The sequence below is a fragment of the Marmota flaviventris genome, chromosome 3 (assembly GCF_047511675.1).
Source record: "Marmota flaviventris isolate mMarFla1 chromosome 3, mMarFla1.hap1, whole genome shotgun sequence".
Classification (NCBI taxonomy): Eukaryota; Metazoa; Chordata; class Mammalia; order Rodentia; family Sciuridae; genus Marmota; species Marmota flaviventris.
In genome coordinates, this window is record NC_092500.1 from 176,527,603 (window position 1) to 176,553,867 (window position 26,265).

The window sequence follows — 26,265 nt, forward strand, 5'->3', positions numbered from 1 at the left end:
GATCATGCCACATCGAAAGGAACAGCCTTGCTTGGTTTTACTAGGGCGTCTTTTGAGTTTCGTTTTTTACTCTACTCTTGGAAACTTCGATGCATTTCCTGCCGGCTTTGTAAGTTAAACCTGGAGAAGCCCAGATGCTGGGCTGCTCCCGTGGCTTTGTCTGCAGGAGCCTGCACTGGGCACAGACTGGCTGCAGGCATTCCCTGCCCTCCCTTCTTCTCCTTTCCCTGGTTCTGCCTTTCAGTAAAGCTGCCTAAACTCGCCGAAGGGCCCTTCAGAACAAAGCCAGGGCTCTTCCAACCCCTGCTGGCTGAGTGTCTCTGTTCTTACTCCCAGGCCCCAGAGACAGAAGAGCCCCCACCCTGAGCACTCACTGGTCGGAGTGCAGGTCCCCTGAGGCTCATGCAAAGGTGAGTTTATGTGCAGCGCTGCAGTACTTGAAGTCCCCTTGGAGGTCCAGGAAGTCCCCTAAAATGTTCAGAATTGGTACCCAGATAGATGGCAGGACCCCTTCTTGGGAACTGAGAATTTTACATCCATGGCCAGTCCGTGCTTTTGTGCCTTGATGCTTGGTCTGAGGGCTGCCCTGTCCAGGCAGCAGCCCACATCCAATGGCAGGGCACGTGGGGTGGAGGCTATGGCCTCTCCATTCCAGAGATGTCCCTCCCTCTGGGACCACTGAGGCCTCTGTGGGCTGCGCTGTGGCTCCCTTTGCTTCTCTGCTGACCCTGTTTGCTCCCTGCCCCTTGCTGCCCTCCGAGCTGCACTCGGTCTCTGCGGCAGCCAGCTGCCCAGGAAACTGCCATCTGGACTCGCCTCCTAGGAGGAGAAATTGGGACCTGGATTAAACTATGCTTGATCAACTCAGTTGTTCAGTTTAGAACCCAGGCAAAGGCAGCCTCCTGATCTCCACGGCCCTCCCGCCTCCAGTGGGGATGCTGCTGCAAAGGTGGGACCAGTAGTTAGATCACATCCCGCCCCTTCTGTGGGCAAGAATCTTAGCATTTGGAGTATTAAGAAAGTAGACTAAGATTGTCTTCAGCTTGTATTAAGAAAGTTCCATGTAAAGAAAACAGTAAGCAAACTGACAGATTCATTGTTAAACTTTGCATTGGTTGTCAAAGATATTTTATCCAATTTCCCTTTACGTTTTATACTTTTCATTCTGGAAGGTTTGAGAAAGAGGCCAGAAGTTACATGCATTCTTAACAGCAGCTGAAGCCCAGCATTGCAGACAGGGTCAGGTCATGGGCAGGCAGGACAGAAACACAGGGGTCCCAACTGCTTGGCTGGTCGGGTTCTCCCCTGTTAAACTGTTACCAAGAGTGTTCTCTTCTAATATTGCATTCACTTTTATAAGCGTTTCACTTTCCGTAACATGGGTATAAACTGAGGATGTGTATGGTGGAAGCAGTGTGGTCCCCAGAGACGTGGGCTCACCCCTGCCGTCCTACCCAGCATCCTCCCCAGTGTCCTCAGACTTTCTGGGATCCATCTTCAGTGTGATATTAAACATTCATCGATAGCCTCGTGGGGATTGGAGAGCACAAACTCGGCAAGTGATAGATACTATTTTTAAGATAATCAAGTCTGCACTTTGGAACCCTGAAATACGTGTGTGCCTTTTGTGTGGTTGAATCTATGAGGGTCTTCGCCGTGCCAGGTTGGGCTTCGGACTCCCACTGCCCCTTCAGGACAGCTGGCCAGCAGCACTCTGCAGAGTCCTCAGGGCCCTGTGCTTACACCAGAGCTGCTGCTTCCAAAGTACCTGGGTCTCCATGGTGGGTGGGAGCTGTTGAGCCTGAGTGCAGGTCCCTGCCTGCCAGGGTGTTGAGAACCTGTGCGTAAGGTTTGTTCACAGGCTCTTCCTACTGATGCAGCTCCTTCTGAAGCTGCTGCTGGACTCCCTGACCTGGCTGCTGACACCCAGGCTGCAGGGCATCCGTGGCAGCCCGAGCCCAGCTAAAGATGTGGAATGTAAAGAGGAGGGCACATGGAAAACACTGGACATTGCTGAACAGCTTTAGGAGGAATTCTGTCTGCTCCTGGCTTGGTTATTACTTTGTAATAGGTTTTTTTTTTCTTCCTGGTGCTGTTTCCTACCTTCTCATGGCAGAAGCATAGATAATTTGAGAACTTTTACAATATAAACATCACATGCTCCGTTTTCAGCTAAGCATAGCTTTTGACACCTCCCACAAACTTGACATATTCTCTTGTCATTTCCCTCTCGTTCGACTAGCCTCTAACATCCCTTGAGTTCTGTCGCAGCCATTAGTTCTGTGTGCTGTCATGGCTGAGAACAGTGTGGAGCCTGGTCTCCCTGTTCCTCCTCGTGGGTCGGTGGGCGTTTGCTGGGTGTGCTCTGTGGCTTCTCGCCTCCTTCTGGCCAGGCACCCTTCTATGACTAGATTGTCAGCCCTGACCGTTTCTTTGCATTGAACGTCTGTGCAGGACATTGACCTGGCCACGGAGCGCTCTGTCCTTCTGTGAGTGGGGCCGTCTCCTCCCACTGTCTTTCTGTCCAACGTGTTTTCCTTGCAGCCTAGGGCTGGACTTTCTCCCCATCGGATCATCTTTACATTTTAACCTGGATAGTTCCCATTTACACTTCCTGGGACCATTGACACTGTTGGATTTAGTCATCGACCTGTTTGTGTTCTTTCTCTGTTTTCCTTTCAGTTAATTGAGTTTTTTTAAATTCCACTTTGTCCTTCTTGCTAGTTTGACTTTGTTATCTCAGTGGTTACTCCAGGACCTATGGGGCACATCTTCACCTTATCAATGCCTGATGCTTTATTTTATTCTCATTTTTGATTGACTGCTTTCTCACTGCGGGTTGACTTTATTTCCAGTCTTGGTAATTATTGTTTGATGTTGGGGAGTAGAGACTTATTTCGGAGGATGCTGAATATTTTTGTTTCCCCAAAGCTACTCCTGAGCATTTTTTAGTTGTGAATCTTTTTTTGGAGGAGAGTGATTCTTACAGATACTGCTTGTTAAGACTGGGTTGAGGTGAGGCATTGAGGGTGCTGCTTCCTCACTGGTAACTTCTGATCTGCCATCTGACTCTTGTGTCATGGTGAATGACATCTAGATGAGCCCCTGTGGTGTTTGGGGTGGGAAAGGCAAGGTGCTGCAGCTCCATTGGTGAAACGAGGACAAAGTGTTCCTTTAATGTGAAGACACAGGCTGCGAGAATCGGCTGAGTGAAGTCAAAGTCTAGGACGGTGAGATCATCTCAGGACTTCAGCTAGGGAACACTTCACAGCTGCGCTAGTGGCCTTGGCTTCACTACAACAAAACACCCGAGATAAGCAACTTACAAGGAGGAGAGGTCTGTTCGGGCTCATGATTCAGGGGTTGCCGTTCAGGGTCGCTTGACCCAGCAGCTTTGGGTGTGTGGAGGCACAGGACTGCTGGGCTGAGTGTGTGGCATGGGAAACCTCACCTGCAGAGGCTGGGAAGTGGGGAGAGACAGGCCAGCAGGGCCCCAGTGGCCTCACTTCCTTGCACTAGGCCACCCTCCTGAGCCTCCCGCCTCCTTCCCACGCTACAGGCTGCAATCAGGATTCAGCACAAGGTCTCGGGGACAGCCCAGGTCCCAGAGCAGCCCTCCCTGAAGTCATTTTTCATGGTCTAAATGGCATTGCAATGGGCGTGTTTGTGTTCTCGCTTGTCAAGACCCTGTGTCCTCCAATCACTGTTTAGACCTGTAGAAATCCTCTCTGTGGGCTTCAGACCCCTTTGCCAATGGGACTTCTGCGTGTGTTCCCTCTGGGCACTGTCTGTCCCTTAATGTTTTCCTGTTATCCAAGTTTGAGGGTAAAACTGGAAACACATTTAGAGAAGCCGCAGAAGAGTTCTGACCTTACCTCAACCTCAGAGACATCCCAAGTCTGGGTGTCCCTGTTACTGGACCAAAGGCAGCTCTTCCAGAGCTGCAGATTGGATGGCTTTATTTTATTTTCACTCTTCTCTTTTGGTGCTGCCAACAATTTCATAAGAATGATATCTTAGCTGGGCATGGTAGGGCACACCTGTAATCCCAGCAGCTCAGGAGGCTGAGGCAGGAGGCTCACGAGTTCAAAGCCAGCCTCAGCAAAAGCGAGGAACTAAGCAACTCGGCAAGACCCTGTCTCTAAATAAAATGCAAATAGGGCTGGGGATGTGGCTCCGTGGTTGAGTTCCCCTGAGTGCAATCCCCAATACCAAGAAACACAAATGTTTTATTGCAGTGCTCCCAGAGACTCTAAATCTACCTATGCAAATCCTGACACCAATACACAAATCTGCGTGTCCTTGAAACTGTGCTGCAGTCCTCCCAATAAAATTGAGATAATAGCATTGTTATACCACTTAGTGTAGAACCTAGCACATAGTGTCTTGTGTAAGTTTACCAAGTATCATTATAATTAAATAGAATTAATGGGCTAAATAAAAAACTCAGCTGCCTTTCTCCTCTACATCCCCTGTTAATGACTATGCTGCAAACTAAGGACCATCTTGATTTTGATACACTTTTCTTTTCCTGGTTGTTTTTTTTCTTTTGGGGATTTGGGCATGTGATCAGTTTGCATATTTTAAAGTGCACTCTTTTCTTCACATTTGCAGTTACTTTAGAATGAAAGAAACACATTAGCGGTTGTGGACGGAGTGCACACCTTTCCACCCACATGTTCCGCCACCTGTTTTACTCACATTATCTGATTCCATTTCAAAAGAACCTTACAAATAGCTTTTCTTCTTCTTTCCCCTTTTCCAGCCCTGGTACCTGAGGCTGAGGTAATTCGCCCAATGTCCCGCAGTCACGAGCCTGTCTGGGCTGGCCTCTGGTGCCCGTGGCTCCCTGTGCTCTGTGATGGCTATAAACGCCTGCACAGCTGCCTCCCCCATACAAAATCTCTCTCTTCTGCTTTGGCCCCACCTTGGCTGTCCGCCCGCGATGCAGCTGGCACTCTTCCTCCTGGTGCCTGGCTCCTCGCACTGTTCATGGCCTGGTGTGTGCAGGCCACCTCTGCTCTGTCCCTCCTGGCTGCAGAGGGGACTTGAACGTGGACGGCTCCGCGCGACTGCCCCTCTGCTCTTGTCCCCCCTGCTCCCACAGGCTGCTTATTTTACTGATTGGCCATGATCCAGCGACTAAGAGAAGAGGTCAGGTTTCCAGATTTGAAACCCTGATTTTTAAACCTTGAGAATGATCTAACAAGATTTCTCTAATCTTCCCAAGGCAGCAGGAGGAGGAGGGGTGAAGAACTTTCCCAGGGTAGCCGTCTATAGGCAAGCACATCTGAGACGGTCGGTTCACTTTGGCAGTGACTTAGGCCACGTGGGTGTTTGAGGTTTATTTCCTTAGCCAAGAGAGACGGGCACTGTGTAAACAAGCCTTCCCCAGGAGCCCTGGGGACCGTTTCCATATGAGTGTACCTAATGAAATTTCATTGATTGTACACATGCTGCTAAAAATGCCACTGCTCCTTTGGTGGATTTCAGACGTCTTTCTGCTAGCCTTCTGTCCCATTTAGTAATGAATATTAATGCTGTATTTTATTGTACTATCGTGTTTTCAATTTTCTTTTGGAAAGGGATTTAATGTGACATCCATTTAATCATTTAAACAGTTGGGTTAAAGGTTTGATGTGATAGCCCAATTAAGTCACTGAATTGTGACCATATGTACTTGCCAAATCAAAATCGCTGTGGAGGGAGTTTTCATGCGCATAATTAGGATGACAGTCCCCCTTGCTGCGGCCCTGGTGTAAACTTGGCTCCGCGGGGTCTGGTGGAAACCTGCCACGGGAGGTAGAGCCTTTCCCAGGCTCCTCACAAGAAAACCCTTCACATTACCAAACGCGAGCTCAGAGCACGGAACTCCCATCACCTAAAGAAGCATCCCTTTCTTGAAGCTTCCATGGGAAAGCGCTCACAGTGCTCAAGGAAGGGTGAGGGGGAATTAAGGTAGGGTCAAGACGATTTGACACACTTACCAGATACTCTGTGTGCCCCTGGGAGGCACAAGGGACATTCATTGTCTTCAGAGGAATGGGCTAAAAAAAAAAAAAGTTAACATGAAATTGGCAGAGATAAAAATCGGGATGAATTTCCTAGATTTTAAATAAGTTTCTCTGATCCACCAAATTTCTGTTTTAGTAATTTTTATGTATCTGAGTCTTAAGTATTTGAATAGAATTATCATACCATCTAGTTTTTTAGTTTCATAAACCTGTGAATTTTTGCGAAATTGATTGTTCTAGAATCTGAGCATTTTTGCTTTTCTTATTTTGTAACTCCAGTTATGCCTGTTTGCTTATTGACATTATGCTAAAACGTAAATGAAAAAATTTTCAAGATGTAATTGTTTAAAAATAAAGATCCTCAGTCCCTAAATCATAAACGTATAACTTTGTGCTACCAACCAATGACTTTAAATATTAAAAGGTAGTTTTTAATTACTCTAAGCTATTTTTCTTTAAATAATCTGCATTCAGCTGCCAGGATTAGCACACACCTGTATATAGGGAGGCTGAAGCCATGGATTGCTAAGTAGAGGCCAGAATGAGCAGCTTAGAGTGACCCTGTCTCAAAATAGAAATTAAAAGGGCTGTGGGTGTAATTCGGTGGTAGATTGCCATGGGGTTCAATCTCTAGTACTGAAAAATAAAATTAAATTTTATTTAAATTCGGTTTAAGGCTCTGATATCTGTATACATATTTTTTTTTTGTCAAATGTGGGAACATAATGATTTAAAGTTACAAATTATTAACTGATTCTGTTTTCCAACATGATATTTTGGCCACCTGCTTGGGGAAAATTTGATTTTTTTTTTCCAGCTTCCATCAGGATTATGAGCTATGCACACAACTAAGGTTTAGATCTATGAAAACACATGCTCTATATGTCATTAAAGATAGTGATGATTTAGTTGAACCAACACACATCTAGCCAGCGCCTGCTGAGGGTGGGCCACCATTCTTGACCCTGTCAGAGATGAAAAGGGAGCGCCCCAGGCTGGAGCCAGGCGGGACCTGCAGGAGGCGCTCAGCCAGGCGCAGCTCCATCCCATAAGAGGGTCAGAGCAGGAGTGTGGAGACCCAGGAGGTCTCCTTGGCCTTTGCATCTCTCCCTGACTACGGCTGGATAGGAAGCACTAGCCAGGAAGCACTAGGGAGCAGAGAGCAGATGAGAAGGAGACCTAGACGACATTCCACTTTCCTGCAGTCTTGCCCATTGAGAACGGGTCCCGCCGTGCACAGGCCGAGAGTTGATGCGTGTTGTCGGCATGCTACTATGACCAAGTGTCAGGATGTTAAGGCCAACACATCTCAGGACAAGGACAAAAATGGAAGCCATCAAAGTGGTCTAAACGCCCAAGAAATGGCCACCCTGGCTGCCCTCCTGAGTAGGCTGCACCCTTGGAAGGGAAGCCGACAGTTGGGTCGGGGTCAGCTACAGCTATTGGGCCATTGGAAATAGGATGTTAATCGTGAGAACAGCACAGGCTCCAGGGTTTTTTTTGTTGTTGTTTCTGACAGTTCCTACGTTCAGCATTCGCACTAATTTCCCCTACTAAAGTCATCTTTCCTAGATTGACACTGAGCGGAAGAGCTTGTTCTTCCCAGGTGTAGGGTGAGCTCTGTTGACATTTCAGGACACTGGTGTTCAGAAGCCCCTTCAGAGCCGTGGCAGGAGGCTCCCTTTGTCGGCTGATGTTTCCCCCAGTGATGCATTTCCGTGGGTTTCCGCCCTCCTGGGAACACTACTGACAGTCCAGGATTGGCACCATGCTGTCCCATATGCAAGTCCAAGGGCCACCCACGTGGCCCTGCCTGCCCCCAGGTGCCCACTGTCTGTTGCCGTGGTATCGTGTAACGTGGGGCTTCCCGTACAGCAGACAATCATAGAATCCATGGAAGAGTTCACTTAGAAGCGTTTTCTTGCTGTTCTCCACAGTAAAACGGGTGAAAATGCTGTGCAGGAGGCTTTGTTTTCGAGTGGGTGGTTCTCACTTTCCATTACTTTGCATTTGTGCGACTGGCAGTTGTGTTAGCAGGTGTGAAGCACTGGGTAGATTTTCTCCTTGGAGGCAGTTTACCTGGACACAGCTGATGGAAGCCTCCTCCTGGGATGAGAATAGGTGGCTTGTCTTCTGAGCCTGGCGTGATGTCTTGGCATGTGACCTCCGGTCCCTGGGAGCTGCACATGGCAGGACGACTCACCTTACTTCCCAACTGAGTGGTGCTCCCTTGTGTGGCCAGAACAGGTGCTTCCCCCTCCCCACCCCCCGCAGTGGACACTCTGGTGCATTTGTACCTGGCTGCTGTGAGAGGCCCATAGTGCACGTGCAGGGGCAGGTCTCCTCCCAACACAGCGATGTCTTCTGCTTTGGACAGGGGCCAGCAGTGGGGTGGTTGGATCCTATGGAATTTCAGTTTTTTAGGTCTTGTGGAGCCTGCCTGCTGCTCTCATAATGGCCCCACTAACTGATATTCCCACCACATGTCCAAGGGCTCCCTGCCACCTGCAAACTCGCCAGCACTGTCTTCTCCATGAGCTTCACTCCCAGAGTCTGAGGTGGCACCTCTGTGTGGTCTGATCTGTTTCCCTGATGATGGTGACGTGGAGCATGTTTTCAAGTATTTGTTTCCATTTTCGTATTTTCCTCAGATGTCTATTCAGATCATTTGCTCATTTTTAAATTGGGTATTCATTTGTTTTGATTTAAAATTGTTTGATTTTTTTTTTAAGTGGATCTTACAGAATTGGAAGGGAGAACAGTCATTGCTGGAGCCTGTACAAAGGTGCAGTTGTAGTAGGGATGACTTCTAATGTTGTGTAGCGCTGCAGAGTCATATGGTTGACCACAGTGCTCCTGTATTTCAAAATGGCTAGCGGAGAAGTGGGTGTGGAATTAAACATAGAATATACTTATTATTTTTTTTTTGATACTAGGAATTGAACCCTGGGGTGATTAACCATTGAGTCACATCTCCAGCCTCCCTTTTTTAATTTTAAGACGGAATCTTGCTAAGTTGCTTCAAGCCTTGCTACATTACTGAGGCTGGCCTTGAACTTGTGATCCTCTTGACTCGGCCAAGAGCACTGGGGTTTTAGGCACATGCCACTGAACCTGTCTAGAACATGCTTTTTTAAGTGGACAACACAGTTGATTGTACGTTGTACTAAACTATTTTGTTTTCTGAATATATTTTGGTACATTGTTTTCAGAAAATTTTAAAAACTAGATATGAACACTACTTGATTATGTAAATAGAGATCCATAATCATGTCAATATTAAATACCAAACTACTAATAACTAATATTATTCTCTAAATTTTTATTTATAGCTGTTTGGACTTAAGTCATTTCAAAAGAAATTAAAAAAAAAAAAAACATAAGCACTTAGCTCATTTGAATACACTCATTAATGAGGACATGCTCAATGAAAACTAGCAGCAGGAGACAGTCCACAATCCCACATGTCATCCATTCTGCCTGCTGTTGCGTCAACTTTGTGCAAAAGCCTGTTCTTTGACCATGGAATAAAATCTTGTCTATTAAGTCTCAAAGCAGTTGATTGACTAGAACCTCAGCCAGAAGATAAGTCAGGTCAGAAAAGAACAGAATCCAGACCCTGCTTTGGAATCGCAAGTGAATGAGGTCCTCATGTTGTCCCAGGGAGTAGTTAAAGCTCCCCCAGATCAGATGCTGTAGTTGTGCAGAGCCCAGGCCTGAGTTCCAAGACTGTCAGGTGTTTAATCTGATGGAGGGGACCTTCAGTTTAGTCCTCATGCAGCTCTGTGTCCCTCAGACAGGACATTGGCTAGAGTGTGCATCTAGCCTGAGGTCGATGAGGCATGCGGGCGCTTCCTGCTGTGCTTGTCATTTCCCCCAGACCTCAGTGTCCCCAGTGTTATCCCCTGGCTGCATGGACATGGAACCCCGACCTCATCTGGATCACCAGATCCCAGCACAACGGGTTTCTTGTCTTTTAATGATATATATTTATCTATACTTTTTAAAATGGTTATAAAAATACTATTATGCAGATATTCTAAACACTGACATCATTAGATCTTTTTCCTGTGCTAAAGTTCTGATCATTTTAATAGTTCAAAGTGGTGCCTATACGGTGATATGAATGGATCTCAGAAGAATTGTTTTTCACTTTTGTTTTTTCTTTCTCCTTCCCATAGTTCTACCAAGCCACACATGTGGACATCCTGGGGAAATACTGAAAGGTGTTCTCCACGGGACGAGGTTCAACATAGGAGATAAGATCCGATACAGCTGCCTCTCTGGCTACATCTTGGAAGGTCACGCGATCCTGACCTGCATCGTCAGCCCCGGGAATGGTGCCTCCTGGGACTTCCCGGCTCCTTTCTGCAGAGGTACTGTGCAGCAAGCGCTTTTCTGTAAAGTGGTGTGGGCAGAGAGAGTGACTCTGGAGCTGACTCAATACATGCCCACTTAAGGTGGGGGTGGAAGTTAAGAGGCCAGCTCGTCTTTTCCACACGCAACATGACGTGTTCTGTAGGAATCCGTGGCTAGGACCTTATAAATCCACCAGCCAGTGTGTGCCATGTCATTATGTCTCCCAAGTTCTAAAGTTTCCTTCATTTATCTCCCAGACTTTATGCACTTCTTTGTGTGGCTCCCTCTGGTCAAGATGTTCTATTATCTTACATATGTTTATGTCCTTCTGGATCCGAGGATTCTGAGTTTACCTTTTTCTCATTAAAAATGAAAAACACCCTTTGATAATTAAATTGTACTTTGAGAACTCTTGCAGCACTCTTAAACTGTGAAATAAGGTAATCATAAATAACTGCACTATTTCAAATGTCCATTGCTGACTTAGGGTATAAAGCTAGTGACTTTTCCTGAGTCTCTGAAATTCTAACTTTTCTGATGAAATCATTTTACTTTTCTAGTCTTTATAAAACCATCTTCAAACTCTTGCACTTTGACTTTCCTAAGAAAATGCATCTTGAGAGTCAAAACTAAAATATAGCCCGTATTTGTTGAAGTTGTGTCTTTTTTCTTTTTCTTTTCTTTTTAAGCACCCTGGGTGGCTCAGTTCCTGAGCCACCTCCCCAGCACTTTTCATCATTTTGAGACAGGGTCTCCACTAATATGCTTAAGGCCTTGATAAGTTGCTGAAGCTGGCCTTGAACTTACGAACCTCCTGCCTCAGCCTCCCGAGTTGCTGGGATTACAGCTGTGTGTCACCATGCCTGGCTATTGAGGTTTTAATGAAATGCCAGAAAATGTGCTGAGTGCTTCTCTTGGATCATGTATAAGCCAAAATTAAAAGCCAGACTTGGGAGTGAGCTTGGTATCTGTCCTAGTGGGAGTGCTCACCCGGGAAGCCCATGAGCCCACACAGCAGGTTTGATTTTCTTTGCAAGGCGTTGGCTAACCAGCACATCACTCACTCCGGGCCCCAGCCTGGGTCCTCTGTCCCACTTCATCCTTTCATCTCGTCACAGCTGTGCCTCCAGTGAATTTGTCGAAACGAAATCTAAGTCCAATTTGTCATTTATTTCCATTACCATCCCTTTATCTGCTTAAAGAAAAAAAAAATATTGTCCATGGCATTTATTTTGTTGCTAGGTTATATTTTAGGGTCGTAATTACAGTGTTTTGTCTATGGTTTAACCATCTGGACCAGGATAGCATCATCAAAACTGAGTCACCGTGTCCTCGGGGTCTTTCCACATGAAAACCCCTCGGAAGCCATAGGTGCTGCCCGGGTTGTGTATATCACCTTAGTTTCCTCACATTTCCCCGTAGTCCTTCCCCCACCCCCTTTTTACTAAAGGGTCTTTACTTATTCCACAGTTACATACCTTATAAAGTCAGAGTTGAACTGATCTGTCAATCATCTTTCTATGCTTTCACCAGTTCTATCAACTCCCAGCTTCATCAAGGTTCTTTTGTCATATAGATTTTCTTCTGATTAATGAATTTATACTAAAATACTCAAGTCTTTCCTTTTTCTATACTTGGCCTAGTAAGGATACCAAGGGAATTAAGTAATGTGAAAGACACAACAGTATCTTATTGATTTGAATAACTGGATCACAAAAATGTCAGGAATCTAATTCTTACAAAGGTGTAGATGTGGCATTAGCTGAGAGAGACATAAATGGAGTTCATCGGGGTCGGGTGAGATGATTCCAAAAAATGAAATGTGCGTATTTTTTGCTTCCCAAAAGTTCTAAGTCCTTTAGTCCCAGGAATTGCTAGAGGATCCTTCTTGATGGTGTTACTGACAGAGGCACCAGAGTGTCCCTTCACAGGGACTGTCCAGTGTTTCAGACATCGACTTTTCTTTCCAGGGGGTGTTGTTTAACCTGAAGGATGACACGGGGCAAGTGCCACACAGGGTCATGGGCAGCTCTTCAGAGAAGTAACCTGGCTGTCTACTCAACATAGCTAGTAGGCGCTGCAGTACGAGGTCACCCAGCTGCCTGAGACGCACCCTGAGAGGGAGACCAGTGTGGAACCGCTCCTGTTCCGAGCCAGGCAGGTCCCTCTGGAGGAGCAGGCTTGCAGCCACTCCCACTGGTGCCAGACCTCTCACCTCAGCTGTCCTCTCCCCTCTCAGTGCTGCCCGCCATCCCCACCGTGGGCCGCAGTCCTTCAGAGGGTGCCCTGGGCACCTTGCGCAGGGGATGTTTGGAGGCCAAGCGCAGCGGGCGGGGTCTCACACAGTCAGTGGAGGCCGTGCCCCAGCCCTGAGCACTGTAGTGACTTTTGACTTGGTGGAACGCAAAGCCAGTTCAGGGGGTTTTAGGTCCCAAGCATTGTTCATGTCCTCCTTGGCCCTTGTCTTTTGAGAAATTCCCATTCACCTCCTCCATCCATTCCCATCACTCCTGTTTGCTGTCAAGTTGTTGGAGCTCCCTGCATATTCTGGGTGTCAACCCTCGGGACATGCGTGCTTTGCAAGTCCCCCTCTGCCGCCTGTCTCCTCCCTTGGACTGTCTGCTCTGCTGTGCAGAAGCTTCTTAGCTTGATGGCATCCCGGGTTTCTCTTTCGTCTCCCATGGCATGATGTTGTGGTCTCTTTTGGATCTTGGCCTACAGAGGTGTCTCCCCTCGTTCCCCAGAAATTTGGGTGTCTCACAGCGTCAGGTCTTAGATTTCTGCCTTCAGTCCATCCGACTAGTATTTTTAAAGCATCAGTTCAATTTTTGAAACATTCTTGGCTGCTGCTGAATTGGGGGTTCAGTCAAGTCATTCACCTGAGGTTACTTGTCACCAGTGCTCCTTATCTGAGACTCGAAACAGACAGAAGTAAGTGAAAGGCAAACCAAAACAGTGACTTCATAACCAGTGACACAGGCGCGAGGTATGCGTTTGCCATAGATACCCACAAACTACCCCACATACGGGCACATATGCACCCCTAATGAAGAACAGACAGGGGAGTGGGTGACGTGGGTCTCCACCAATAGACCTGCCTGCCAGTCCCAGGTAGTACTGACCACTGTGACTGACTGCTTTGAGGGGCTGTGATAGGTGTCAACTAGCATGGAAGAAGCGGGGTTAAGAGTGACCAGCTTCATCTGTCCAACAGGCAGCCGGGTCACCCTTCCCACTCAGAGGCTGGGAGATGAGTAATCTGTCTCTGGGAGCGAGGCACAGGCGCTGGGTGGGAAGATCTGCAGGGATGAAGGGCTCTGACCTCCTGCTCCCACTGCCAGCTGTCTGGGGCTGGAAGGAGGAGGCCTTGTAGCTGCTTTTGTTTGTTTTGTTTGGGAGCACGATATATAGACCACAGAATAACGAAAGCATAAGGATCATTATTGAAAACTAAGGCTGCTCACACTATGAAGTCCTACCCTGGTTTCCATCTGTCTAAACACACATGCGTAAGATAAATATTCACCTCAATGTGTCAAAACACATTGTCACCATTTTGTGACAATTTTAGTGAATATAGGACATGGCAGCTGTTTTGATTTTTTTTTTTTTTTTTAAGAGAAGCCTAATTTTATCCATCTCGGGACAGTTGTGTTTTCTTGGAGGAGTGAAGAGTAATCAACAGGCCAACTGCTGCTAAACGAGGACCTGGAAGCAGTATCAGGGATGCCTTAATAAACCTGCTAAATAATGCATTCCCAGGCTGTATTTAGACTTGTCCAAAGCTGCGAATCCTTTAATTGATAAACCTCACATAATGTGATTGCAAATGACAATGTCACCTGCTAATGTTTTAGGATATGTCAGTCAAAGCTTTCCATTTGCAGATGTTCTGCTGGTGTTAAAGGGGAGGGAAGACTGGGGTGATGAGATGGGGGGAGGAACAGGGAGCAGCCATGTCTTTATGGGTGCCTATAAATTCTGTGACACTTGAAATACAGCTGTGTTTTACCAGCTACGTTCCAGAAGTCTGTGTCAGATGGATCTGCAGTGATCTGTCAGGCAGGGGCCAAGCAACACAAAGGGTGTTTCAGTCATCTTTTTGCTTCTGAAACCAAAAGACCTGACAAGAACACTTAGAAGAGGAAGAGTTTATTTGGGGCTCAGTTTCAGAGCTCTCAGTCCATAGATAGTCTCCTCCATACCTCTGGACCTGACATAAGGCAGAAGTGTGTGGTGGAGGGAAATGTCTGGGGACCTGGTACCAGGAGGCAGAGAGAGCTCTGCTCAACAAGGACAAAATATATACCCCAAAGGCATTCCCCCAGGGACCCATCCCCTCCAGCCACACCCCACCTGCCTACAGTTAGTTGCCTCCCAGTTAATCCCCATCAGTAGATTAATGTGCTGATTACTTTACAGCTCTCATATCCTAATCATTTCACCTCTGAACTTTCTTGCATTGTCTCACACATGAGATTTGGGGGCCACCTCACATCTAAACCATAATCCATTTCTGGTTGGAAGCAAGCAATGCAAAGGATTAGTGAATGGGGGCAGTGTTCTTATAGGAAACCTCGCTTTAAATGAAGTCTGAGTGGTTTTAGACAATTTAATATAAATGGCTTTCTTTCATACTGTGCAAAAAGCAACTCAACGTAAAGCTTACCAAAACTGGATAGAAGAGCCCTAGAAAGTGCGCCTGTACTAGGCGATAGTCAATCTTGTCTTCAGTTTTGCATCTTCACTACACTGTGGCTTTATGCCTGGTACAAAGTTTATGTGACTTCATTAAACAGAATCTCATCTCGTAGCAAGTTTAGAAAGTACATATTGGTGCCTCTGCCAATTATTTTCAATTTTGTGGGTTACTTTATAGTATTTTTTCATTCTTTCTTCTGGCAGATACCAAGTTAGGCTGACAGCTTTGAAGAAAAATGTTTGCATGCCCAGGAAACTGCGTGAATTGTGACAGGCCGGGCAGACATGGCCTAGCAGTGGGAGCTGCCACTCCGGCTCCAGCTTCAACACCTGCTAGCCGGCATGTCATGGGCAGGCTCTGTGCTGGCCAGGCTTCGGGTTCCCCATCCCTTAAACTGAACTTTAAGTTTAAAGTTTAAGTTTACTTTCAGTCTCAGAATTGGTAAAGATTGACACCAGTGCTCATTGGTGGCTCTTAGTCCTCTAGCCCCACCATCTTGGAGCTGGAGTGGAGAGTGGGCAATCAGGACAACTCAGACTGTATTTCACTCACGTCCTCCTTCGTGAGATTAGAGTTACATCATAAACATTCCAATTTCAATTGACAAAGTTTTATTCTCAGTCTTAATAGTAATTATTTGTTATCTCTCCCGTAATTAAACATAATGAGTGCTTCCAATGTTTACTTCTACACATAATGCTATCAGTGTCTCTGTACAGATAGCGTTGCTTTGTTTCTTCTGTTTAATTATTTCCTAAGGATAGAATTCTAGGAATGTTATTTATGTTTTGCATATTTACAAAGCAAATTTCAAATTCTATAATAGTTTTCATGACAATTATAAGTTTTGATATTAGCATCTCTTTTTGGTTTGCTCAGAGTTTGGTGACACTAAGTTATTTCAAAAGTTTAATTGCTTATTAATTTCTACTAAGGCTGTAAAAATGGGTACCAGTGAAAACTGTGAGGTCAGATTGCCCGAGGAAATTGAAGTAGCCTCTCTAGATGTGATTAAGGGCCAATACGGGATCATGAGCATAAATGAGAGGTAGACCCATCCACGTGTGCGTTTTGGTTCCTAGCCCAATGTGTTTACTGCATGGGAGAAAGAGGGGCCCTGATTCAGATTTGAACCTGAAGCATCTTCCTGTGTCCTCCTGATAGTCAAGTGATGCAAAATGCAGTAGAGGGATTTAAATGATGGCGTGAAGCTCAGGATGCAAGGTGAGAAAGGAGGACCCTGCGTCCATGTTCTGGAAGTGCACCGGCTGGGGCCTGGGAAGGGGACCTGCTAGATTGTGGCTGTGGGGGATTCTCATGGACCAGCTGAAGGACATTAGGGTGATGCTGCAATGGGTGGGCAAGTTGGGCTCTTGGAAGAGTGGACAAGTGAGCTGAGAGGCCTAATCTTCAAAGGCTCACCTGTGTTGACATTGAAATCAGCCAGAATTAAGATAAAGTTTGGGGAAAAAAATGTTGGAAAATATGGTGGTGAGCCAGATGCTCCAATGCTCCAGGATTAAAGGGGATTCATGTAGAAATTTACAGACAAGGACGAGAGTGTCAGTGTTTGACTCAAGACTGGGGGACTTCAGGGAGGAAAGAACAGAAGTCATGTGGACGTGGCAATGTCAGACTTGGTGGTGGACACGGGTCTGCCTGTGGACCTGCTGTGGGTGGGCTGTGCAGTAAACCTCCAGCCCTTTGAGAGGACTTGGAGGACCTGGCTTCCTCATCGAGATGGCCAGGTTGCTGCTAAAGGAAGAAAAAACATCTTACAAGTAGTCGAGATGGGGGTTCAATTGTAACTTGTGTAGAGTTTCAGAGGACCTAGTTGAAGGGTTTCAAGAGGCTGGGAGGGTTGGTATTAGGACATTAGAAAAATGAGATGTGCAGGTGTATGAGGCTGGAGGTAATGGGTCCCAGGAGACCAGGGCTTCTTGTAGTGACTACAATAAACAAGGACGAGGATAGGGCAAGGGTAATTTCCAATGATCTCCGGAGTAAACAAGGTGATGGATTTATAAGGCAGGACCAAAGGGGATGGGGTGAGGTGAGGTGTCCCTGTCTTGAACCCCTTTCATCCCAGCCCCTACAGGAGGGGAGTCCTGGGGAAGATGGCTGCATTCTGGTCACCAGCTTCCTGTGGAGTAGTCTTACCCAAAGCTGGAAATGTTCAAATATCTGCTCAAAACATATTTTAATCAGTCATTATAAAATGACCACCATGTGCCAAACTGAAGTAAGTAACAATGGCTACTTTTATTGAGTAGTTCATATTTTCAATGCTATAAACTTTTTACAGTTGTTAACTTTACTGTCACAACAAGCCATGGATACATGCCATTACATTTCACTTTCTCTAGAAAATCAAACTGAGGCACAAAGAAAGTAATCACTTTCCAAGAGACACCAAAGTAAGTGTCAAAATGTGATTGAAACCCAGACAGTCTGATTTTAGAGGTTTTGCTGGTACCGATGTTCTACTCTCCCTTTAGGGGAAGAATGTTAAGTAACGTCTCCCATTATTACAAATTGAACATCATATTGAATTTATGTATTTCTGACTTCTTTCACAGATATTTTCCCTACAGTTTCTAAAATAGACTGGAGACAGTGCATCTAATTACATACCCTGAATTTTATATATTTAGTGATACAACTAAGAAATTCACTGAAGCAGTACTATGGGTGCTTAGTAAACACACTGGATGTTCATACATATGGACGCATGGTACCTTATTTAAAGATTTATCAGTCATTGCATATGTGGGTGGTTTCAATTTTTCATGACAGATATGGAAAAGTTATGTTTCTAAATAATGTTTTATTCTGTATTTTGAATTATATCTGTTAGATGGATTCCTAGCGAAACTCATACTCGGGCAAGGAATATATTTTAAAGTTGAAAATAAAACTTTTAAAAAGTTTGAAATTCCTTGGGGGGAAGTACAAATCAGTGCACTTTGATTTCTGCTTATGTTTAGAATTATGTTCCCCACTTACAGAACTCGGCAGCTTCAAATACATCTTTTATTAAAAATCTTATCATCTTCTTGGATTAACTCAAAGGCATCCAGACTTCTTTTAGCTGTTACAACCTTTTCTTCAAATGCAAGGTTTTATAAAAATTCAATGTGGAAAATGCATTTAGAAATAGCACTGTGCTAGCAGTCTGGTGTGGGAGCCCAGCCACACCCCAGATAGCCTGCTCCCTGCCGCTGCCAACTCCTCCATGTGGAAATCGTGGAGCAGTGAACAAAGTGACTTGATATTGAGGTCCATCATTCATTTAGAAATATCTGCCAATATCACTGCCACCTTCCCAAGAACATGGGAGGTCTTCCCGTCTTTCAGTGTCTTTAATGCTGTTGTGCCAGTGTTAGGCAGTTTTCATTGCAGAGGTCTTTGACCTCCTTAAGCAGACTTATTCTCAAGTTTTGTTTTGTTTTTTTTAAGGTTATTATGAATGGGAAAGATTTCTTGATTTCCTCATCAGCAGACTCATTATTAGAGTACAGGAAAGCTACTGGTTTATGAATATTGATCATGTATCCTGCTAAATTGCTGAATCCATTCATCTGCTCTAAAGTCTTCTGATAGTTTTTGGGGTTTTCTAGAAATAGGATCATGTTGTCAGCTGCTGGGAGCCATTAGCCAAGTAGGTATGACAATTTCCTTGCCAGCGTACCCCATGTTGCTGACATGTTGCAGCGACATTGAATGTAGGTGACCTTGCTCAAGGACCAAGGCAGATTAGGGTGTTCCCGGTTTTAAGATAATCCTGTTTAGGGCGTTCCCAGTTTAGGTTCCAGGTTTAAGGTTTAAGATTATTCCTCCCGGGAATAGGGCGTATCCTGCTGCCTGAGTTCCCCTTGAGTTCTCACGGGATTCAGACAGTATGTTTTGGAGATAGAAGCCCAGTGGAGGTGGAGTTGGGCAGAGAACGTGAATTTGGGCTGAGAATGTGGATTTCCCCAGAACGTGATTGTAGACGGCTGGTGTGAGTTCGGGAATAAAGAGTTGCTGTTTGAATCTACAAGCTGTGTGGTGGCTCGTGATTTTGTGCCCAGCCAGACTGCGGCAGTCAGCTAACAGATAACCTGACTACTTTTCCTATTTGTATCCCTATAATGTCCTTCTCTTGCTTGATTGCTCTGGATAGTGTTGAGGACTAGGTTGAATAGGAGTGTCGACAGAGAACATTCTTGTTCCTGATTTTACAGGAAATGCTTTCAGTTTTTCTCCCTGAACTGTGATGTTGACTTTGGGGTTGTCACTTCTAGCCTTTACAGTCTTGAGGTAAGTTCCTCCTATCCTTAGCTTCCCCAGTGTTTTAACATGAGTGGGTGCTGGGTTTTCACATCTATTGAGGTGATCGTAGGATTCTTATCCTTAACTTTATTTAAGTGGTGAGTTACGTGTATTGATTTGCATATGTTGAACTGGTATCCCTGGGATGAAACCTTCCTTATCATCTTCTTGATATGCTTTTGGATGAGGTTTTCTAATATTTTATTAAGAATGTTTACATCTGTGTGCATCAAGGATATTGGTCTGTAATATTCTTTCCAATATGTGTTTGTATGGTTTTCGTATCAGGGTGATACTGGCTTCGTTGAATGTATTGGGAGTGTTCATTCCCTTTCAATTCCATGGAGTAATCTGAACAAGACTGGTGTTCATTCTTCTTTAATTGTATGGTCCAGGTCTGGTCCTGGACTTTCCTTTGTTGGAAGGCTTTTAATTGTTGCTTCAATTTCTTTGCTTGATATTGGTCTGTTTACATTTTCAGTATCTCCATGGTTCAATTCTGTTAGCTCATATGTATCTAGAAATTTGTAAATATTTCCAGATTTTCTAGTTTATTGGAATATATAAATTTTTCTACATGGTCTCTAACAAACACTCTTTTGTTTCAGAAGTGTCTGTAGTAGTATCTCCTTTTTCATGTCTAATTGTGTTTAATATCATCAAAACAACAATAAGAAAAAACTGCCCTAAAATTCATTTGGAAGACTAAGAAACCCAGAATAGCCAAAGAAATACTGAGCAAGAAGAATTTTGCTGGAGGCATCACAATCCTAAACCTCAAATTACATTATAGAGTTATAGTCATAAAAATAATATGGTATTGGCACCAAAACAGACTTGAAAACCAATGGAATAGAAGACACAGAGACAAAAACACATAAACTCCTAGTTGACAGAAGTGCTAAAAATAAATGTTGAAGACAGCTTTTTCAACAAATGGTGCTGGGGAAAACTGAATATCCACATGTCAAATAATGAAACTAGATCCCTATCTACCTCCTTGCACATAAGTCACATTGGTGTAGGCACCTACTGTTCCAGGATGATTTGGTTCCTTTGGTAATACTTTATATATATTTTATTTAATGCATGTTTTCTAAGTTTTAATTAAATGGTTAATAATGGAACTTGAAATAACTCTTCCTGTTTTCCTGTAACTTGCTCATAATTATTTTTGTTTATGTGTGGCTATGGACCAATTTGTTTTCTCTGTCTGCTTTGACTTAATCTCCTCCCGAAATTTTCCTTCTCCTATGATGAGTATATAGAGTCACAAACAGCAAGCTCCATGACTTGGGGCGAGGCTACCTGTCAAAGCAGCAGAGCCAAGTGAGCGCAGACACGAGCCTCTCATGGGTGGCTGCAGTCGTCAGTGTCTTCATGGCATTTTTTTTTTCCCCAAATATAACATTTCTAAGAGAATTACTGTATTACTTATAGACTATTCTCATTTTAAGCCTCCTACTTGAGCAAGAACGTGTTTCTGTAGTGGGATTGGCTGCTTTCCTACTTCTGTTCTGGGTGAGGTATGGTTTGGACCATGCCCAGGCCCAAGTGTGATCCTTATAGGGGGGTTTGACTGGCAGACTATAGGATGTGCAGGCCCTTTCTTGAAGGGGAAGAGTGAAGGGAAAAGGGAGTGGTGTATCAGGCTGCCTCCTGGAGACCTGGGCTGCTGTGAACACAGGCAGCTCGGGCCCCCCCTTCTGCACTTAGTGAGCACTTTACTCCACTCAGAAGTGGAGTAAAGCAGGACAAGATGCTAGGAGGTGATCCCTGGCTGCAGTGGGCCTAGGGGTGACTTCTGCAGAGACCTGGAGGTGGCAGGGGAAACACGGTAGGCAGGAGAGCAGGTGCAAAGGCCAGTGCACCGTTGCAGATGTGTGGCTGGACCAGCCAGGCGAAGGAGGGTGGGGAGGAGGAGGAGGAGCGGCAGGACCAGCCACGTCTCCTTCCAGGGATGGTGAGCTCTAGTTTTATTCTGAGTGGTAGTGTGGGGAATTAGCTGTTTGTAACAGAACACGTTAAGCTTCAAGTTAAGTTTTTAGGTCACTTTAGCTGATCTGAGCAGAGCAGATTCTAGAGGATGGAGGAGAGCAGGAAGACCAGACGCCCTTGTCTGCATATGCACATGTTCATGTACATGCACATATGCCGTGTATGCGTGGATACCATGTGTGATCATGCATGCAAGGGAAGGCATTCAGCCTCAGTGGGAAGGAAATCCGCCATCTGAGAGACAGGATGAGCCTGGAGGACACTCCCGAGTGAATTAAGGCGGGCACAGAAAGGCGTGCCCAGCATGACCCTCACATGGAGTCAAAGCAGTAGAGGTTCTAGGAGCAGAGGGGACGGTGGTTGTCAGAGCCCCTGGACTGGGAGTGAGGACCCAGCAGAGAGCGTGGGCTGGTGGATATGAGATGAGAAGGCCCAGGGAGCCTTTCACACTGCACCGTGGCCATAGTTCAGGATGCTGCACCATGCACTCTTTTGTCAGGGAGCTGATCTCTCACACTGTTGCCATCAGCCCTTGCCCCACGTGCACATTCACACATTCTACCTTATGAGGTGATACACCCTCCCACCTGTGCACACATGCACACAAGGCTTTGCGTGGTGATACCACATTTGTGCACGTTCACACATACACACACCTGGCCTTACAAGGGGATGTACCTATTCATCAGCATGTTGGCAACTCCATGAGACCCTGCCTAGAGCAGACCTCTCCAGGGGCCACTGAGGGAGCTGGGCAGTGTCTGCTCAGCAGCAGGTCCTAGGCCTTGGCCCTGATGGCCTGTCACCCCTCACTCCCACCACTACACCTTTGAGGAGGCTGCAGGAGAGCTGGAGTGTGGGCTTTGTGTGCCCTCTGAGATCCTTTAAGGTTTCCAATCAAATGCACCTCTCTTGGGAAAGCGCTCACTCTTTCGCAGTGTGCAGCAACATGAGCACAACTGTGTGTCAAGGGCTGGGTGTATGGCTCAGACATAGGCTAGTGCCTAGCATGCAGGAGGCCTGAGCTCCATCCCCAGCACCATGGCAGGAGAAGGGAGATACACACACCACCCCATATGCACATACACACATGCATATATACACACATACATACACATGCAAATACGTATCACAATATCATCTTGGACATGTACAACTTTTATTTGTCAATTATACCTCAGTAAAACTGAGAATGAGATGGATTTCTTCATCTTGTGTGTGCATGTTTGTGACCAGTGTTAAGTAATATGCCAAAGATCTGTGGCCTTGATTTCCCTAAATCCAGTTTATCACTAGTCTTGAAACTCATACATTGAAATATTTAGCAAGGTATTTGTGTTTATTATTGTATTTATAGATAATTAGAAATAAAATGTTTACTAATGACGTTTTTGCATTCTTGCTAGTTTTTCTATAATAGGCCAGCCTACTTGTGAAATTACATGTCAGCAATTATAAACACTTCAATCTGAAAATACGTCATATAAAAATTATATCTACCACACATTTTTTTATTGACATGATAATTCTAAAGTTAGAAACAAAGAAAAGTAACCACCATAAAGCTATTATAACTGTACAGATGTTTGTCTTCCAAAAGAGAAAATAGTTCAGAATTTTATAGCTATTTCCAAAATAAGTTCATTTACTTAGATTTATTTTTATGGAAAACAATTGGGTAATGTGTATCAAATACAAGTCCATTTTCAAATATTATTGCATTTACTCTAATTCCTTCAAATTGCTTTATGCAAATAGATTAAGGGAAGATACCAGTATGTTATCCCTATGCCTTAATAAATTTAAGTAAGCCAAATATCTAGACCTCACGTACCAATCTGGACTGGAAGAGTACCACATGGCCTTTTAGTAGGATTTCTTTGCCGCCTGCTTACAGGGCACTCATTTACCTAGCAGAAGCAGAAGAGCCTAATTAAAGGTGGGGCACTCCTGGGGGGTGTGCAGGAGCGCTCAGGTGCACAGCTGTGGGGATTTCGCTCTCGCTGGGATGCCTTGGTTTAGGCAGGTTAAACACGTTTGCTCAAACTTTACCATTGCTCTTTGCTGAAAGCATTAAGACCCTTGCCTCTATGACATCCATAGGGCTTTCAGAGGAACTGAGTTGGCAAGCCAGCAGAGGTCCTCTTCAGATGGGGGCACCTTAGGTTCGGGACGTTTTGCAGAGATGCTCCTGCGTGACAGCCACCTGAGCCATGGCCTTGTCTCTGCTTCCGTCCCTGCAGCGGAGGGAGCCTGCGGCGGCACGCTGAGGGGCACCAGCAGCTCCATCTCCAGCCCCCACTTCCCCTCCGAGTACGGCAACAACGCCGACTGCACCTGGACCATCCTGGCCGAGCCGGGGGACACCATCGCGCTGGTCTTCACCGACTTCCAGCTGGAGGAGGGGTACGACTTCCTGGAGATCAGCGGGACCGAAGCGCCGTCCGTCTGGTAAGTGCTGACCGCCTCCGCCCTGGGCACGGGCGCTGGCTGGTCCGCGTCGCTGTCCGATGGCTAAAAAGTCCCCGTGACTGTGACTCGTTTGAAAGTGAGATCTTCGGTGGCTCTTTAGAGGTAGGCGGCTGCGTGGGCACTGAACCTGCCCGTCTGCCTTCCCAGACGTCCAGCGGAGGCACCGGGGTGGGCTGGGGTTTGGTCTGGAGTTTCTTGCTTCCTGTGACGAAGCTGTGGCGACTCTGCTCGGACACCTCATCGAGTGGGCACTTTCCTCCACGAAGGTGGGCGCCCGTCAGGGTACCACCTCCCAGGAGGCACCTGTGGCCACAGGGCGTCACAGGCAGGCCACGTTAGCAGAGATGCTAACCCGCCAACGTGTAAAACCTACCCGCGCGCCACCCGCTCCGGCGAGGGTGGCAGTGAGGCGGAAGGGAACCGGCTGACCAGCTGGAGGGCGCAGACCCGGGCGGCCGTCCGCGAGAGCTGTCCGCTGCAGGGCCGACCCATTGCTGTGAGCGAAAGGTGATTTTGTTTGCTTCAGTTATTACATTTAACATCAACTTAAAACTACTTTGGTCATCTACTTCATCTCGTGAACTGTGAGCAACCTAGGGATATCTGTATTGAAACCACAGATGGACACAGGGTTGGCCTTTCTTGGGTGGGTGGGTAGATGAGAAGGTGGGATGAGGGACTGCAAACATCTCTATGGATTCGCGTTTCGTTTGGGTGCAGAGATTCCATTCACATATGGAACCACTGTACATAAGACAGTCCATTTTTAAACCAGTTATTGGAATTGAGTTGGGTTTTTCCTCAATTTTCCAAAACTAAAGACCAAACTAGAGGGTTTGTATTCATGGATAAATCCTTTCCTTCATTAAGATTATTGTGGTTATGTTAAATGTTTTGCCAATTAGAGAAAAAAAAATTAAAATACAATCTCTGACATTCAAGTATTTGTTGAGATTGCCATCATTTTGCAGTGTTCAGTGTCCGTTGGTAGAAACAAATACTGACCTGGGAGCTTGGGCTGTCATCCTGTTGTCTGCCTTGGACAATCCTGGGCCCTTGGACAAGAGAGAGACGATGTTAAAATTTATCTTTCTAAAACTCACTAATGTAACGTCTCCTGAGCACCTCATCTCTGCTGGTTGTTGTGAGAGTCAGGTGACCCATTACTTTGTTTTTTCAAATGATTACTGAAGTAGAAAATATATGGTGACTAATTCTCAGAAATTGTATGATTAAGTGTGTGAGATTTCTAGAGAGATCAGGTGTTGACTGACGGCCTCGCTGCATGATTTGCAGAGAGGTAGAAGAAAGTGAGAATCCAGCGATGGCTTGCCAAGGAAGGGATCCCCAGGAAGCAGACGTCCTTCTCAGTGTCTGAGATGAAACTGGGCTGCCCAAGCCTGCGGCCAATGGCTGTGAAACAGGACCCTGTGAAGGTCCTGGACGGCTGATTCACACAAGAGAATTTACTTCTGAGTCAGCAAAGCTCCCCACTGGGTGTACTCTTGCTCAGATGGAAATCAGGAGTCTGAGGAGGTGGTTGGACTTAGTTTGCCCTCTTTCACCCAGTGGAGTCTCCTCCCCTCCCGTCCTCTCTTCCCTGCTTGCTGTGTCTCTACCTTTTCCCGATGTGCATCCCTGATCAACTGTGTGGTAGATCCAGGAAAGGAGGTGGTCAGAGTGTGCTAGAAGCATGTTCTGCCTGCAGTGTCAGGAGATCCTGTGAGCCAAGAGCAGGGACAGCAATCACTATGGTGGACGAAATGTGGTGTGGCCGGCCTTGGGGATGGCTTCTGTCTTCTCGTGCCTGCTTTCTGACTGGAGAACATTTTCCAGCTTTCTGGAATTGGCCCAGGTCTTTTCCAGGGAAGTTGGTGGGAAGGTCCTCAGTGGGGACTCTGACCGTGCGTGCTCTCTGGTCTGATACGTTCTGTGCTGGTTGGCCTAACGAGTTCCCTTTGAGTGGCAAACCCATGGTCCTACGTGCATTCCTATGATGATCCTCCTTTTCCTGTTTGCTGATGGTGGAAGCCTGCAGGCTGTCTTCAGTGTTAAGGACTCTTACTGCTTCCCGCTATTATCCTGGGAGAAATACTGAAATGCCAGAGGACCGGACACAAGGCAAGCTCTGGTGTGTGTGTGGCAGGAGAGCGACTGAGCTCAGGCACCGGGGCTTCAGCCTCCATAGCGCAGTCGCCTTCTGTACAGTCGAGGTCTGGTGTGTGTCCCTGTCAGGGAAGCACCTTTGCTCAGGGGCAGGTTGGTCCCAAAAGCCTTGGACAGGTCACCGCCACAGGAGTGACTAGACAACCGAGGGACAGTTGAGTTCACTGAGTACCTCTGCAGAGAGGCAATGAGACAAGCTGGGATCTGTCTGTGTGTTTTGTTTGTCCATTTGATTTACTG

The 26,265-nt window shown here is 46.0% G+C and overlaps 1 protein-coding gene across 1 annotated transcript in view; it reads left to right on the forward strand.

Annotated features, from left to right (window-relative positions):
• The window catches only part of Csmd1 (CUB and Sushi multiple domains 1), a 1,338,703-nt gene that overhangs the window by 512,956 nt on the left and 799,482 nt on the right, over window positions 1–26,265 (forward strand). The window contains exons 4-5 of the mRNA XM_071609340.1: window positions 10,196–10,390; window positions 23,631–23,838. Coding sequence (XP_071465441.1) covers window positions 10,196–10,390; window positions 23,631–23,838 — 403 coding nt within the window. The remainder of the gene's footprint in view (window positions 1–10,195; window positions 10,391–23,630; window positions 23,839–26,265) is intronic.